Genomic DNA, 18,689 nt, shown 5'->3' on the forward strand with positions numbered 1-18,689 from the left:
CCTGTGAGCTTCACTTCCCAAAGTACCTGATAGAGACAATAAGGCACAAAATGAACTTGGATTGTGGCCAGAGGGACCCCTCTCTCCTATGCATCAACTGCTGCTGACCGTGAGCACTTCTCCAAGCATCTTCCATGATGTGGAGCCACCAGCACTAAAGCCTAAGGACAAACCCCATAATTGATCCTGGATGCATAGCGTCCTTTTGCAGCAGAGGAGGTGATTCTGCCATGTCTGTAGTCTCCAATTCTCAGGCCTGATCCTGCCTTCATGACATTTCCACACCAGAGGAGGAACTCATGTTGCTGCTTCAGCTGTCCCTCTCTTGTATGCTACACTCCAGCCCTCTGGGTACCCACTGTAAAGCTGCTTCTAACAGAACTGCCATCTAACTCCATGGAGTCCTTGGACAGAGCACTGCCAGATTCCCCATATCTCTTCCGCACCACTTCTGTACAAGGGAAGTCATTAAGTTGATACTTTGAGCACTAACTGTCCCAACTGGAGTTTCCTCATCACCAGTGAGGTAATCATCCTTCTCACACTTTCCCCCAGATGATCACTGGCAGCGTCAGGAACTGTTGTAGAAAATGGCTGGAGATCTGCAGATTTCCTTGGAAGAAGTTCAGGACCCACATCGTCAACTCCAGGATATTTTCTCATCACAAAGATTTTCCAGGGTGGCTTTCCCAATAGACAAGGCCATCCTGGAACTGGCCTGGACATTGTGGCACATGCCAGATTCCTGTGCTCCCACTCCAAAGAGTCCAAGGCATGCTACTCAGAGCTGGTTAACGAGGCTGATTATTTTATTCACACACCTGGTCCCCAATTCATTGGTGGTCCAGGGGGCCACAGAAAACACAACAACCACAGAAATCCACTGCACCTGAAGAGTCCTCCAAATGACTGGGTCTTCTGGACAGAAAGGTCCACATCCTAAACTATCAGGATCTATTAGCCAAGTATGATTTAAACATGCACAACAGGCGAGCAGAGTTCAAGGACAAGTTCCCTACAAACAACCATGCTCAGTTTCACATCTTTGTAGATGAAGAGAGCTTAGTGGCAAATGTGGCCCTCAAGACTTTGGTGGATGTAGCTGACACTGCTTCCTGCTCACAAGTCACCAGCCTTGTGATGTGCAGGGCTGCAACCTTCTGGTTGCCCCAGAAAGGCCAAAATACCATCAGTGACCTCCCTTTCAATGAGGCCAACCTCTTCTGTGAGAAAATGGATGAGGCCCTGCACTTTCTGAAAGAGTTGAGGTTGATCCTGAGATCACTGGGAATCTCCTCTCCCTGGCACAAGTCCTAGAGTTAGCCCCTTCAACCAGGGCCTCTCACTACTACCAGCACCCAGAGACCCGTGGAAGTGCCGGATGTTCCAGAGACCCCAATTTCCTGCTATTGCCACTTTCTTGACCCTTCCCCCACCTGCAGGCCAAAGGTCCTCTTTGACCTGCAATTTGAGACCCATGAACTGCTTCTGTTGCCAACCATTTCACTCACCCATCATCTTCAGAGACTGTCTTGCCCAATTTGCTCACAGTATGAGAAATATCACTATGCAGAGCTGGTTACTGGAGATCATTCACGATAAATACTCAATAGAGTTTCTCTCCTTTCTTACTTATTGCTCTCCCACCCGAACCCCTTTGGAAAATCCCACCCATCAACTGATTTTTCAATAGGAAGCGGAAGCCCTGCTCCTCCAGGGTGCAACACAGGTTCCTCCCTTCCTGATAGCAAGGGAAAGGCTTCTAACTCACCATACTTTCTTATCCCAAAGAAGGGCAATGGTGGAGATCCATCTTAGTTCATCATCTATTAAACACATTTATCAGAAATTTGAAGTTTTGAATGATAACACGCATCAATCACTCCCTTTGTCTCTCCAACAGGAGCTTGGTTCATGGCTCTTGACATGGAAGACATATACTTCCATGTAGATAGCCATGCAAATCACAGGAAGCTCCTCTGCTTCATATTGGGACACCAGCATTACTAGTTTAAGGTCTTTCCATTCAGTATTGAGATGGCATGAAGAGTATGCTCAGAGGTACTCATGGTAGTAGCGACCCACATGAGATGTTACGGACACAAAGTCTTTCCCTACCTACATGACTGTCTCCTGATGGCAGAATCACAGCAACAAGTTGTTTCCACATTCCAGACTCTGAAAATCATCTTGGCAGGATACTACTCAATGTGCTGAGAATTCACTGTGATATTCACCTAACAGCATTTCGTATTTCAGAAAAGGGCAACAAAATGATTAGGGGTATAGAATGGCTGCCATATGACTTTTCAGCTTGGAATTTATAAAATCATGACTGGTGTGGAAAAGTTATTTACTTGTTCCCATAACATAAGAACTAGGAGATTTCAAATGAAATTAGTAGATAACAGGTTTTAAACAAACAAAAGGAAACATTTCTTCACAGAATGCACAGTCAACCTGTGGAGCTCCTGGCCAGAGGATATTGTGAAGACCAGGACTTTAACAAGGTTTAAGAAAGAGCGAGATACATTCATAGAGAATAGGTCCATCAATGGCTATTAGCCAGGATGGGCAAGAATAGTGTCCTTAGCCTCTGTATGTCTGAAGCTTGGAATGGGCGACAGGGGATGGATAAGTTACATAACATAAAAATGCCCATACTGCGTTAGACCAAAGGTCTATCTAACCCAGTATCCTGTAATACAACAGTGGCCAATGACAGATGCCTCAGATAGAGGGAACAGAATAGGTAATCATCAAGTGATCCCTTTTCTGTTATCCATTTCCAGCTTCTGACAAACAGAAGCTAGGGGCATCATTTCTACCCACCCTGGCTAATAAGTTTTAATGGACCTAACCTCCATGAATTTATGATGATTACCTCTTCTGTTCATTCCCTCTGGGGCACCTGGCATTGGCCATTATCAAGACAAGATACTGGGCTAAATCGACCTTTGGCCTGACCCAGTATGGCCTTTCTCATGTTCTTATAGTTTTTAAACACTTTAGGAAAAATTTGGTTCATGAAAAAAAATTATGATAGTTGAATGGGACATTGTAGGACTCTGATAGCATCACAGTGATTAAATAAAAATTACTTGTAATGAGGGCTAAGTAATATAACAGAAACTACTGTTCATTCAGTGATTTGCAACAGCTGGTGCACGTAGAACAAACATGCCTTTGCTGAATTTGTCATTGTGAGGTCATAAGCTGTAAAACTTAAATCTAATTTAAAATGTTCTGATAAATGTGTTCATATTTTACTTAACTTGTCTTGCAGGTGTTTAAATATTTTTCAAATAAAAGGCCAATGACACTTATTTTTTAGACTCAAAACAAGACTTTTTCCATTTTTTTAATTCTGCAGACCAGTTAGAGAAAGATCCTTTCTCTACTCACCATATGGTTCCAAAAGGATTTAATACTTGCAATGGACAGCTATTCATTAAATTTACAAATGCTATGCAAAACTGTCTATCAGATTAACATATTTTATTGTCACAACAGTTGTTTTGATTATATATGCTCAACAAGGCTTCATCCAATCTTCATAAAAGCAAAAGGGATCTGGATCGGATGAAAAAAGTTTTGTTATTTAGAATCTGTAGATTCTACAGTAATCTTGAGAAATTGGAGACAAACCATTAATAAGGAAAGAACTTGCCAAACACTTATATTTAATGAAACTCTCTCTTCATTCATCTTCCCAATATTAATTTCAATTAAATACATTTAAAACATTTCCATTCCATATTAACTAATGTTTTCAGTATATATTTATAAATGTCATATAAACTTTTGAAGAAGTGGCTAGCTACAATATTTATTTAAAATATAAAAAGCAATTCTACATATTTTGTATTCATTTTCTGGCAGTCTTCAGTCTGAAGCCAGGTTATGACTAACCCATTAAAACCCTAAACAATTCTCATACCATTATATCAATTAAACTGAATTGTAAAGAAAATATTTTGTGCAGAATTTGTTTTTACTTCCATTTTCAGTAAGATGACCAAATACAAAGCCATTCTATCCTTTATGTTAAGTTTCATAATCTATTTTGTGTGCTAGCCATTAGTTCAAATTTATTCTCTGATTTTTAAAAAAATCTGACTGTATTTCACTCAGCATTTAGAATAAATGTTTTATAATGAATAACAGTACAAATGGAAGAGAGCGGTAATAAATGTTGCATAAACTGTTAGTTCAAAATTACATAAATAATGAAGTGAATCGTTTGTTTTAAAACAATTGTATAACCAAAAATACAGGCCCAGCCAACTTTTTGTTTAAATCTCCTAAGGCTCATTTAACATGAACTGCATGTCATGCTTCATGCATAATTTTCAGTCAGCACACTATTTTGACATTTAAGTGAAGACTGCTGATTGCTGTTAGATTTTTTTTCTTGATTAAATACATTTATTTTTACAGCCAAATAATCAGTTGTGGCATTTTCTACCCTAAGCAATTCTGCTTATCACAATGAAGGATCGTGCAGATTTATAGTACTGCCTATGGCTACTCTTCAAAATAAGAATTAAACATCACATGCAAAACTACACAAACTTAAATAAGCAATGGTTTCTATCTTTCTTTCTGAACTTTAGCTAATGGTACAGGGATCATCACTACTTGGTTTCACTTCCCCTTCCAACAATAAATTCATCACAGCTTTAGTCAAGTAACTGCATGTTCCTCTTTTTCCCATGGGGGGAGTGTTATAAAATGAAGTCATGTCATCCTATAAAAACAAACACAAAAAAACGGTATTTTTCTACTGAAGTGTTGGTTAAGAAGAATCAAGTTTAATCAGAGGTAAAGAGTAAATTAACTGAAACCATTTTATAGTTGAAAATGAAATTCTCATTAACATTATCAGTCATTTTGTATGACACACTCATTTGTGCAATTAGTTGCCAAATAGGATTTTAAAATCTAAGATTTTTCTGAAGGTATGATACATACATGTTCGACTGCTTAAAGACTTCCTTAGAAATCTTAGAGTATGCCTTAGTTTTGTGAAAAAAACCCAACAATCCATATTGCATATATTTATCCGTAGCAGCACTGGGACTAGTAAGGAGACTACAAAAGTGATATGCATTGTTCAAGGAAAACAATGCCTACTTTCTCTTTAGACCTGTTTTCACATTCCAGTTTTCCCCTTGTCAATTCTCTTCCCTGAAATGGGTGTGAGAAGATTCAGAAGCCTGACACTCAATGACTATGTAGATAGTGCTAACTAAAGGCACCAGGGGAATAGTTTGTAGCACTTGGTTCTGATTAACCCTGCAGCAATGAATGGTAGATTGTTTCACTAAATATTTGCCTTCTGGATGGTCAGCATCAAAGATGGCATTGAGGCTGGGCATCAAAATGCATCTCATATCTCCTCACAGAAAGCCTTAGCAAAACAGCACATCTTGAAACTCTTGGGAGTTTGAGGATGTCTTAGCTGAAAGCTCAAAAAAGCCAAATGCACCTCCAGTCTTAACTATCTCTCTTTCCAAGGTGTGAAGGTGAGGCAGATTGGTATGTTTGGGAGTCTCACACCAAGACACTGAATATGTGCATCTATCCCTGGAAAGATAGGAAGCATCACCTCTTTTAAAACACCAACAGGGTTCAGAACCCAAATTTGAGGATAATCTGATGCAAGCAGCTGCAACAACTAACTATACTATAAGGAACTAACGACGAATTATACAATGACAGGCTAATTAACTCATGTATATGAGAGGTAGTTCAGTTCAGCTCTCTGCAGTGGGTGAGGAAGGAACTGAGATGGTCAGTGATACTCTTCCTTATGTAGATGAAGCCAGTGATGTAATCTCAGTATTAGCACATTACTGAGCTTCCCCAGCAGTCAGAACTTTGATATACAATTCTATAGTTCACTGCTAGAGACATCAAATTCTGTAAGCAGGAATGTAGAGAGGCCATTCCAGAAGAAAGACTTGTATACCATATTGGAACATCTTTTAAACTGTTTAGTGATTGGTGGTTAATTAGAAACCAGTGCTGTTTCCTAAACTACTGATGGAAAAACAGCTCAGTAGATAATAATCACCTGCTCTAGGACCAATAATGAATGGATAGACACTTCAGATGCAAAACTGAATTTGTTTTAATGTTCTTGTTAAGCTCAGTAGAAGTTCCTGTGTACTTAGCATTCAGAGTACAGGCAGTCCCCGGGTTACGTAGGGACTGTAGGTTTGTTCTTAAGTTGAATCTGTATGTAAGTCGGAACTGGCGTCAGCCGCTGCTGAAACTGATCAGTTTCAACAGCGGCTGAATCTGGATGCCAGTTCTGACTTACATACAGATTCAACTTAAGAACCCCAGGCATCCCCAAGTCAGCTGCTGCTGAAACTGATCAGCGGCTGATTCCAGGAAGCCGGGGGCAGAGCAACTCTGCCTCGGGCCTACTGTAGTCAGCCGCTGATCAGTTTCAGCAGCGGCTGACTTGGGGTCGCCTGGGGCAGAGCAGCTGGGGTGCTGCTGGGTTGCTCCAGTAGCGCCGCTCCTCGGCGCTACTGGAGCAACCCAGCAGCACCCCAGCTGCTCTGCCCCAGGCGTCCTGATTCAGCCGCTGCTGAAACTGACCAGCAGCAGCTGAATCAGGACGCCTAGGGCAGAGCAGCTGGGGTGCTGCCGGGTTGGTCCAGTAGCGCCGAGGAACGGCGCTGCGGGACCAACCCAGCAGCTCCCCAGCTGCTCTACCCCAGGTGTTGTGGGCAGAAAAGCCTGGTCTGCTGGGGGAGAGGGGGCACTAGCTGCACCCCCCCCCCCCAGCAGACCGGGGAGACGTGGAGCAAAGCTGCAGAGGACGCCCGCAGTGGGACAGCCCAGACGCGCCGCAGCTGTCCCGCTGCGGACGTCCTCCGAGGCTTTGCTCCCCGTCTCCCTGGTCTGACCAGCAGACCAGGGAGACGGGGAGCAGCTTTTCTCGCCCCGGAGAACGCGGGGGGCGGGACTGCGGCTCATCTGGGCGTCCCGCCGCTCCTGTCCTCCAGGGCGAGAAAAGCCCCGTTCGTAACTGCGGATACGACATAAGTCGGATCCGCGTAACTCGGGGACTGCCTGTATCTGGACACTTATTTAGGTGGCTAAGTATGGATTTAGAACCCTCACTTCAGGCCGTTTTTAAAAATCATATCCTGAATCTATTTAGATACCACCATTACCACTTACCTTCTTATTCTCCTATCAAAGAGAATACATTTCATTTTAAGACACCAACTTTTTCTAAGAATATTCAGGTTATTCCAAGTTTAGCTATATCATTCTAACATACAGTAATGTAGGCACACTTTCATTCAAGTGTATTTGTGGGCTGGTTGCATAGTCCTCAAGAACTTTAAAATATGCATCTCTGTTGATTACAGGTGCTACAAGACACCCCTCCCACCAGAAACCTCTCATATTACATAATACTTAAATCTCATTGATTCCATGTGGGAGTTCTATAGGTCTGTTTTATTTTCTGTCACACACATTTAACATTTGTTAACAAATTCTGTCTTTGAGAACTGTAAATTTTACATGAAGTGAATATTTTACTCACTTGCTTTTCAACTCCTTTTAGCCTGGTCTCATCTTTCTGGAAATAATTAAATGCTTCTTTCACCAATTTGTCCAAATCTACTTTACCCTGGAACTCTAATTCAGGGGTTCTCTCCAAAATAACAGATATAACCATTAACAACTAGAATAGAAAAAAAATAATAAACATCTTGAATTTTAGGCCAGTTTAAAAACAGGTTATGTAAAAGATGCCTTTATCAACACAAAGTTATGCTTGATTTAAGCCATAAGGGGATTTCTGAAGAAACATCTTCATTATAACACTGTATACTATAGAAAAAGCAGAATTTTATGTAAAATACAAGTTTGAAACTGATGAAGTAAACAGAACAGTCAAAAGATTATAATAATCTGAGCAAACAACCAGTACTAGAGAATAGGTAAGGGCAAGAATTTGTAAATAGAAGACACATTAATCAACTAAAAGCCAAGGGATCCTGAATTCCTTGCAGCTGAAACAGCACTTGAAATGGGAATAACTGATCTGCATGATTGGCACACAGGCCTTAACAGTATGAATAGCAATTGGTGAAGGAGTGCATGTTGATTAATTGAGACCTTGGTGATTCTAGATCATATCTTTCAGCTGCAAGGTGCGTTATACTCAACATGCCATTGATTGTTGGGCATGATCAAAACAGTTTTGAACTTCTAACTGTGGGGGAATATCCAGAGACAGAATCATGGTGGAATGGTACATAACAGGGTAGTAAGATTGTCTGTTGCCTCACTTTGATAGGTAGGTATGGTAACACTAGAGGAAGCTATTGGTTAAATACTGTTGATTAATTGGGGGCAAGTGTTGCTCTTTGGACTGTTCAATAGAGACAGGAGGGAAAGTAGTTGTCTGTCAGGTGGCAGTGGTGTTTAGGACAATTGGGCTTTGAAGAAAGGATCTCCTGGCTTAAGCTAGGGGCTGTATAAATAGAGTTGCCAGATACTTTCACACAAAATACCGAACACGGCGGTATTTTCTGGGTTTTTTTTTTTTGTTTTTACCGTACAGAGGCCACAAATACTGGCTTGTCCGGGTGAAAACTGGACACCTGGCAACCCTATGTATAAAGTGTTATGTTAGAATTATCTTTTGTTTAAAAGTCTGATGCTCCTTTAGCCTAGCATTATTAACTCTGGCATGACAGAATCAGGCCAGATGGTTACAGGGGAGTACTGAAAGGGAGATATGTCAGCCCTAGATGAAGCAGGTCTCTGTTCCCTGGGCAAACTGGCAGGAGCTGGCCTAGAACCAGCAGGAACTTTCCAGAAGCAGACTGGACAATCAGGCCAGTTAGAACACCTGGAACCAATTATAGGAGCCTTCCAGAACCAAGGGAGTCAGGCTAATCAGAACATCTGAGGCCAATCAAAAGTCAGTTGAGAGTGGTTTAAAGGGGCTCCTCTTCTGTTAGTTCAGGTGTGAAAGGAGGAGGGAAGGAGCCAAAGAGCTGAGAGTTAAGAGGTGTCTGAGTGAGAGCTATGAACTGCAAGTAAGTCAGAGTGCTGCAGAAGAGCAGGATAGGCTGCTCAGGTACCAAAGGAAAGGTAATGGGAGGGATCATTTCAGGAAGTGGCCCAGGGAAATAGTTGCCAGACTAGGAGTTGAATAAATCCTATCTGTTGCTGCTGCTTTAGGGTCTCTGCGCCAGAACTCAGAGTAGTGGTTGGGCCTGGGTTTCCCCCAACCTTTCCCACACCACTATGAAGTCTGTCCCTGGATAGGGAGACCAGGACTATAGAGGGGTTTCACCCCATACTCTGGACTAGTCTGTGATGACTATGGCTCAGTAGGCTGTGGCCCTTGCCTATGTGGAGGCTCACAGTGAGCCTCTGAGGTTGAACACTGTCTGCCAGAAGTGCAGGACCCATGGGCATAGAGCTCTGCCACAACGACCACTGTTTACTTTGTTTGGTGTCATGTGGGGACTCCAACATCTTAAAATGCATTATCCGAATACACTAATGTGAACCTGTTTAACATAAATCACAACAATCATGGAGACAGTGTCCTAAAAACTGTAGTTTTGATCTGAAGTGCTTTTTCTGTGACTTTATACCCCTTCTGTTAATTTAATTCTTTATGGGGTTCAGTTACTCTTTTCAAAACTGTTACAAAGAAGTAATGTATATAAAACTTCTCTTAATCATATGGTACTGACCTCTACAATAATTTGTCTGTATTCAGGCTGGTCAATATTTTGCAACATGTCTTCAACGAGAAGGGAAAAATTCATCTCATACATAGTCATATCAGATAGTGTTGGCTGCTAAAAAAAGAAATGATATACACAGCATTTCATTATTTGTAACCCTTTGATTTCAACCAAAAGCATGTTCTAATAGAATTGGTTAGATTATTTGTTGCGGATTATTTATCCAACATTAACAATCTGGACTACATTAGATCAAAGAGAAGCAAATTTCTAGTCAATGATAACAGTATTCTGTTTAGGAGTTTTGTTTGAGATTCCCTGCCCCTTCAGAATATTAAAATATTTTCATTGCAGTTACAAGCAAATAGTAAATTTAAATCTTCTTATATACAGTGCTGGAAGAAGACTTTGTATGTCCAATATGTTATTTTATACTTGGAATTCTTTGTTATCTGTAACACATACTCCATGAACAGAGGAAAAAATACAATGGCAGGGCATTCAGTAGTTTAAAACTACTGTGCATGTCTCTAAATATTTTCTTTTTACCTGTGGTAAATATTTTTCTGCTACTATTACACCATTAGGGGTTCTCTCCAAGATTTGCCACACCCTGTCATAGAAACCATGGGGAGTTCGATTCAGAGAACCATCTATTTGACGTCTGTTAAGCCAACATCTGTGGACAAAACAAAATAACTTAAGGGCTAGAGAAAACAATCTGTTTCAGATTCAGAATAGCTTTCTCTGTTGATTAATTAAGCCATTAGGGTAAGCAATAACAATAAATATCCATCAATGATGCAAACAGAGTATGTGTTGCTTTTTCCTGATAAATATTTCAGATAAAAATAAAAACAGACCCTAAAGAGAACAAAAGCAAGCCAATAATCAGGATTTAGAGGCTGTAGTGACATACTTAACTGTGGGATGGTAACCTATTAAATGGCCTAAAAAATTAACACTTAAATTGATTTAACTAGAATACAAGACAGGACAAAGGTCAAATTAAACTCTGCTGTAACTCCACTAAAGTCAAAGTTACCAGGAACTAGGGAAGAATTTTACAGCACACCTATTATGTATAAGAAAATATACACATTTTAAAGGATAACAAATTTTACATTTAATTTACCAGAGATATAATTTGTTAGGCACATATGCACAGCACCAAAATGTATATATGTTGCATAAAGAAGATACTATGATTCAGGCTAGCACTTCTACAGTATAAATATTTCCTTTATTATCCCTCTTCTGTAAGTAATACAATTTATGGTGCTAGTGCAGCTTTCATATTAAATAGTTCAATTCCTACTAAGAGTACAAAAAGTATATTAAGTTACAGAGACATTTTTGCATCTTGTAATTTAAATGAAATACAATTTTTTTGAAGTTGGTAAGCTGAAATTTTGTAGGTGCTTCATCCCAAATGTCCATGCTTTACAGCATTTGTAATTTTAATGAAATTACTAGAGCTACATTAGGGAAGTTGATTCTACTGTAAATTAAACCAAAAACCATAAGGGTTTACAAGACTAGTGTAATACAATTTTGCTATGCACAAGCATTGAAAAATCATGACGCAGATCCTCCAAAATTATGAGATCATCTTAATCATGAGATTTTAAATTATAATAAATTTAGGATTCTGTTTGAGCCTTTAGTGGATCACATCTTCAAGCTTTTCTGTACAACAATAAAGGAAAGCTGCGGTTCTTACACAGAAACATGACTTCTAGAGTGGTGATTTTAAGATACTGCAAGACTGGAAACAAAACTGAAAACTGGCGGTGGTAAAGTTTGCGGATGATACCAAACTGTTTAGGATAGTCAAGACAGAAGCAGACTGTGAGGGACTCGAAAAAGATCTCACCAAACTGAGTGATTGGGCAACAAAATGGCAAATGAAATTTAATGTGGATAAGTGTAAAGTAATGCACATTGGGGAAAAATAACCCCAACTATACGTACAGTATGATGGGGGCTAATCTGGCTATGACAAATCAGGAAAGAGATCTTGGAGTTATCGTGGACAGTTCTCTGAAAACTTCCACACAGTGTGCAGCGGCGGTCAAAAAGGCAAATAGGATGCTAAGAATTATTAAGAAAGGGATAGAAAATAAGACACAGAATATCTTACTGCCCCTGTATAAAACTATGGTACGCCCACATCTTGAATACTGTGTAGGAATATTTCATAGTTACTTTTATTTAACTGAAAAAATTGTTTCCTGCAGCAGTAGTCCTCAGAGCTCTTCTGTCTGAAGGAGAAAATCTTTTTCCATGCAGCAAGAGTTTGTGCAAGCTCTCTGATCTGCACGGAGAAGGCTTTTCTGAGAAACCATACTAGGTTGTTAGGATAAGTGCCTTATTTCATACTTTATCTCTCAGCTCAACAATAGAGATGTTTTATTAAAAATTAACTAGTATTTTTAGGAGAGCATTATGTCTAACCATATACATGGCCAGACACTGGTGCCAAGAAATCAGCAAACTAAATGTTATGAATTATTTACCACACCAATTTGTGTAGACAATTTAACTTTTAATTAGTTCTGTGCTAAATAGTTTTCTATAGTTAAAAGAGTGGGTCCCATTAGGCTGTTAGAAGATGTATTACCACCTTAACCTTTCCATTGAAGATACACTCCTACCTTACAACATTTGAGTGTTTGAGCAGTGTAACAGAATAGCCACCAGTTTCAGTTACCTTTACTTTCTGTCAAGAACATAAGTGATATCTGTACTGCTGTTATGAATATTATATATACCTGTTTATATGATTACTATGATGCTGGTAGGCATCTGGGGGTCAAAGAGTTTATTTAATTCTGGCTGGCTATACAAATCTGCGGGAAGGCAAGCAACGGTTTTAGATAATTCTAGTCACAAGAACGTATGGGAACAAGCCCTGTGAAGCCTCCCTCCAGTCATGCTGGGGCTTTGGGTGGAAATCAGGAGCAAAAGATTTAAACTGGTAAAGTACCTAAGCTGTGAGCATCAGACAGACTGATCTGGAGGGAAACAGATAGTGTTCTGTTCCCAAATGCTGGAATGACTTTATGCTCTGATTTTATGTTCCAATGTGTAAATAAATAATATTTTTTTTTTTTTTTTTTTGCAAGAAGTACTCTGGAGTTGCTGTATTGTTATATTCCCAAAGGGGAGTTTCTGGGAAGTGCCAAACACAGGTAGGCCTGCTAAGGAAATATGGTAGGTGTGACAAAATGGGAATTTTCTGTAATATGCTTATGAATCCGAAGTGTGTCTCAGTTCCTCTCTATGCTTTGCAGTACTACTAGTGGAAGAAAAAGAGTTAAGCCTGTTTTTTGGGGCAGCATAGGGGACATGAGGTGCTGTCCGAGCTGTAATGGATGAATCTTTAAGAACTGGCTGAAACTGACTGAGACCGACAGAGGTTCCAGAAGCGTAATGGAAGCTCTAATGACTGAATGATCAGTGCTTTGGGTAGGTGGCTTGGTGAACCCACCACGGTATGTCTGGAGATAAAGGCTGCCTGTTCTCAACATGGATCTGTCAAAAGGAGTCAGAAAGGGACAAAGCCCATTACAGCTTGGCTAGTGGATTGCTCTGGGTTGGCCCGATGGACAAGGTAGATGGACTATATATTTATTAGTTCTGATTATGTTTGCTTCCTCTCCAGCCAACCTACAAAACTGAATTGGATCAGGACAGGAAAAGGGCCCTGAATATAGAAGTTCAAAGGGACTGTGGGCGAGATCAAAAGAGTCTTGCTCTCAAGGGAAGTGAGTCAGTTGTCTGAGGGAGCCAGAATGAAACACACTTTGCTGGGGATGTCTGAAGAAGTCAGATGTACTTAGGTTACCATCTGGGAATGGTATAAGAGGCATCTATGTAAACTGTCTCAAAATCCTTCTTGTCAAAGATTTTTTAACTACTGCTAAAACAACAACAACAAAAAAACTTTGGTCATTATACAAAGTGACAGAGACCGACGTCTGGATCACTATATTCACCACTGATCATTGTAGCACTGGCATTGGAATTTTGTAACTAATAAGTCAGTTATAATAAATGTGTGTTATAGCAAAAGTTTGGATTAAACTTAAATACAAGATGTAGGCTTCACTCAGGGCCAGGCAGCTTTGATAGCTCCAGCTCTGTTTGACGTTAGCATGTTAAAGTGAAAGGATGGAATATTGTAATGCATAGTGATGTTAGTGTTAGATAAGACCCTGTAGTAGACAGAAAGAAGTTTAATGTTGAAAGACTATGTAACTTTGTTAAAGTGACTAGAAGTATCCCTTTGTTCCACGCTGCAATTCTGTAAGTGTGAATGAGAGAGAGAATGTTTTAGGAGAGATAAGTGTGAAGGCCACTGCATGCTCAAATGGTCAGAGGAGGGGCTGGAGACTCAGAAGCACCAAATAACAATCAAAGCACACTGAAAACAGACTACCCGGGCAGACTGACAAACCCTGAAGCTAGAGGCAAGCACTCCTTGATAGGGAACCAATCACAACTCTGCCAGAAAGACAACACCCTTGAGGGATCATCAGCATACTGATATCAGATGACACTGAGAACAACTTCCCAATAAGCATATGTCGGGGTAGGATGACTGATTGTGATGCTGAAGGACTGACTAAGGCCTGACAAGGCAAAATGCATAGACTTGCATGGAAGGAAAATCCTATAAAAGATGGGGTGTCTTGTATGGTTCTTTGGGTTCTGTCCTTCTAAGCAAGACCATGAGCAGCATCAGTCCGGACTGACAGGAACCCAGCTCCTTCCTTGCACCTGACCTATCTGGCCAACAGGTTAGGCAGAGCAACAGACTGGTAACTATTCCATCAGTGTGTGTGTAAATGCATATGTTACTTTGTTATATTATCAATAAATGTGGCATGTTGCCTTATCCCCCATAAAAAGATCCCATGTGCTTCTTATAAGCATAACATCACCGACTTCAAAAGAGAACATGAAGAGTAAGAACGGTGAATACACAGGGTACTAGAGCAGGTCCTGGAGTGTAAGAGAGGCAGAATTATGAAACTATGGTAAGACAGGATGCCTGATACCTGAGGGGGTACACTCAAGGGAACAGATATGTGGCTAACTCTGACGTGGGTGGTTGTATATGGGATCATGACAAGGAGGATTTCCAGTAAGTGACAACAGCAATAAAAACAAGTATTGTAGAGGGAAAACCAAGAGAAAAAATTACCTATATTTCTGGGAAGCAGTCAGAAAAGAAAAAAAAAACCCGAGTTATGAAAATGACTCAGGAAAGATGAGCTGGAAGAGTTGTGAGTGAAAGGAAGCTAAACTCTAAAGAGCTGAAAAAAACCCCCACGGTTGGCCTGCTGTACGTACACAAATGATCAGAAAAGGAATTGTGGTTCAGAATTGGGTAAGGACTTGTGAAGAACACGCAGTTCACTGGTAGTCCAGCAGAGGTCAAGGAAACAGAGGCCAGAGCTAAGACAGTCTGAAGATGACAAGATCCCAGAGGGAGGTGTAGAGGATGTACACAGTGACTGAAGAAACAACCAAATGCTATAAAAAGTTCCCTGAATCAGCAGTATAGCAGAGGAAAAGCTTCAACTGGAAGAAACTAAGCTGGTGCTGTGCCAGCATGAGTAAGAAACAGCACAACCGTGTTAACAGGAGAGTCTGAGAAGGAGAGAAGGATATCCCCCTGTGGAACATATAAGGTGTGAGTACTAATTTTGGGGTGAGTGTATTTGCTTGACTGTTGTTTACATTTTCAACTGTTTCAGGTGACTGCAGTTATTTCAGTTATTGTGCCAGTTGGGATTGTGTGTTTGAGAGCATTTGAGTCTTTCTTCTCTTGATCAGCTTCAATCAGCCTAGTGATCACCCTTCCACTGTGTGGTTAATGAGGGGGTAGGGCTGACCTAGGAGAGAAGCCCTTAAAAGCCAGAGACTACACGACCAGGGGAGCTTGTGACCAGGTGGTCGTTAACAGGAGAGTTTGAGAGGGAGTCCTAGTACAGCCAGTATGGTTAGGAAGGGCCACATAACTTGTGCCAACACTGCTCCTGCATCCTCCACCAGTAGCCAGACATGCCACCTGATCATGGTCATGGTATGGTTTTGCAGAGACTGACTCGCATTACCAACTTACAGAAATCTAGGCTGGGGAGACCATCCAATGTGAAAGGTGGCTGCTGATGGAATCTTTCAGGAAGTAGGTGGAGAGCTACAGGAGGAAATGGCTAGGCTGAGGCGCATCCATACCCATGAAGAATTCCTCCAGAGTATTCATGTGGAGACATCTAAAGCTGAGGACACTATCCTGCTATAAAGGACTACTGACAAGTAGTAGTAGTAGTAGAGTAGGAGATGGTTGTCTCAGGAGGGACACTGGCAGCTGCTTACTTCTGGCGGCAAGCAGTTCTCTCACATACTCTCAACCCATCCACTGTGGTTCTGGAGAACCATTATGCTGCCTTGGAGGTAAGGAATCATCCCCTAAGGTGAGGGAGGAGGAGAAGCCAGGTATCCCTCAACACTGGTCTGTAGCCACCACTGTGAGGAGGAAACATAGGACAGTGGTGGATGGAGACTTTCTTCTGAGGAGGACAGAGGCACCCATCTGTTGCCCTGACACAACATTCCAGGAGGGATGCTGCTAGCCAGAGTCCTGTACCCAAGATGTTACAGAAGGATTGTGGAGGATTATTTGGCCCTCTGACTACTACCCCATGCTACTCATCCATGTGGGCACTAATGACACTGCAATGTGTGATCTTGAGCAGATCAAAAGTGACTACAGGACTCTGGGTATACTAGTTAAGGGGTATGGGATGCAGGTGCTGTTTTCTTCTTCTGGTCATAGGAAGAAGCACCGGCCAGATGCAGGTGAACATGCCTGTCTGCAAAGATGGTGTTGCCAGGAGGGCTTTGGCTTCCTTGACCATAAGGCATGTTCCAGGGCACATCTACACTTGCTTTCACTTTTGAAAGAAGATATGCAAATTTGGTGTGAATTTGCATATCTTCTTGCGATCGCTTTTTCGAAAGAGGTTCTTTCGAAAAAGAAAGTCTAGACATGTTTTTTTCTAGAAAAAAACCCTTTTTCGAAAGAACTTGTAAACCTCATTTTTTACAAAGAACAGTTATTTCAAAAAAAGCGATTGGAAGAAGATACACAAATTCATACTGTCTACATACAAATGCAAAAAGTATGAAGAACTTGAAATGCTAGTTAAACACAACTATCACATTTTTGGTATCACAGAGACTTGGTGGGATAATACACATGATTGGAATATTGGTATAGCAGGGTACAGCTTGCTCAGGAAGAATAAGCAGAGAAAAAAGGAGATGTTGCCTTTTATATTAAAAATGTATACACTTGGACTGAAGCTAAGATGGAAACAGGGGATAGACTTGTTGAGAGTCTCTGGGTTAGATTAAAAGGGGTTAAAAAAAGAGGTTGATTATCATGGGAGGGATCTACTACAGACCTTGTAATCAGGAAGAAGAGAGAGAGGAGGCTTTTTAAAAAACTAACAAAATCATCTGTAGCACAGGACTTGGTAGTGATGGGGGACTTCAACTATCCAGACATCTGTTAGAAAAACAACACAGCAGGGCACAGATTATCCAACAAGTTCTTGGAATGTATTTGAGACAATTTTTTTTTTATTTCAGAAGGTGAAAAAAGGTACTGGGCAAGGTTGTTCTAGATTTGATTTTAACAAATAGGGAGGAACTGGTTAAGAATTTGAAAGTGAAAGACAGCTTGGGTGAAAGTGATCATGAAATCATAGAGTTAATTATTCTAAGGAATGGTAGAAGGGGGAACAGCGAAGTAAAGATATTAGATAGCAAGAAGACTTACATTAGTAAACCCAGGGAGCTGATAGACTTGCTTCCCATGGGACCTTGCCTAAGAGGGAAAACAACTGAAGACAGTTGGCAGTTTTTCATTATTAAGGATGCAAAAGCAAACTATTCCACTGCGTAGAAAAGACAAGAAGTATGGCAAGAGACCGCTACACTTACTCAGAAGATCTTGAATGATCTAAAAAATAAAAAAGGAGTCCTACAAAAAGTGAAAACTAGTAAAAAAGTGCAAAGGATGAATATAAACAAACACTACAAATATGTAGGTGCAAAATTACAAAGGCAAAGGCACAAAATGAGCTCAATCTAGGTAGAGTCATAAGAGTAACAAGAAAACAATTTACAAATATATTAGAAGCAAGAGGAAGACATACACCTATTGCTCAATTAAGAGGGAGAAACAATAACAGAAAATGTAGAAATTGCAGAGGTACTTAACAACTTCTTTGTGTCGATTTTCACCAAGAAGGTTGGTGGCGATTTGATGCCTAATATAGTGAATGACAGTGAAAATTGGGTAAGTTCAAAAGTTGAAATAGGAAAAGAACAAATTAAAATTACTTCTTCAAATTACCACGGTGTGATGGAACACATCCTACAATACTCAAGGAACTGATTGAGGAAGCATATCATCTTTGAAAAGTCATGGAAGATGGGATAGATTCCAGAAGACTAAAAATGGGAAAATATAGTGCCCATCTATAAAAAGGGAAATAAGGACAACCCAAGACACTACAGACCAGTCAACATAACTTCTCTGCCAGGAAAGATAATGGAGCAAATAATTAAGGCATGCATCTGCAAACATGTGGATGTTAAGGTGATTAGTAACAGCATGGATTTGTCAAGAACAAATCCTATCAAAGCAATCTGATAGTCCTCTCTGATAGCAGAAGTAGTCTTGGGGATACGAGGAAGTAGTAGATGTGGTTTACCTAGACTTTAGTAAAGCATTTGATACAACCTCACAAGACCTACTTATCAATAATCTAGAGAAATACAATGTAGATGAGGTTACTATAAGGTGGCTGCATAATTGGTTAGATAACTGTTCTCAGAAAGTAGTTATTAGTGGTTCAC

General features: G+C 40.5%; 1 protein-coding gene across 9 annotated transcripts in view; it reads right to left on the reverse strand.

The window, feature by feature from the left end:
• Positions 1 to 3,483: 3,483 nt before the first annotated feature.
• The window catches only part of PHKB (phosphorylase kinase regulatory subunit beta), a 238,260-nt gene continuing 223,054 nt past the window's right edge, over positions 3,484 to 18,689 (reverse strand). For all 9 annotated transcript variants that reach the window (XM_006121183.5, XM_089781466.1, XM_006121180.5 and 6 more), the window contains 4 exons: positions 10,296 to 10,425; positions 9,753 to 9,860; positions 7,577 to 7,717; positions 3,484 to 4,750 (listed from right to left, as the gene is read on the reverse strand). In XM_006121183.5, coding sequence (XP_006121245.1) covers positions 4,613 to 4,750; positions 7,577 to 7,717; positions 9,753 to 9,860; positions 10,296 to 10,425 — 517 coding nt within the window. In that variant the 3' untranslated portion in view covers positions 3,484 to 4,612. The remainder of the gene's footprint in view (positions 4,751 to 7,576; positions 7,718 to 9,752; positions 9,861 to 10,295; positions 10,426 to 18,689) is intronic.

The sequence above is a fragment of the Pelodiscus sinensis genome, chromosome 12 (genome assembly GCF_052426305.1).
Source record: "Pelodiscus sinensis isolate ZL-2025 chromosome 12, ASM5242630v1, whole genome shotgun sequence".
Taxonomy (NCBI): Eukaryota; Metazoa; Chordata; order Testudines; family Trionychidae; genus Pelodiscus; species Pelodiscus sinensis.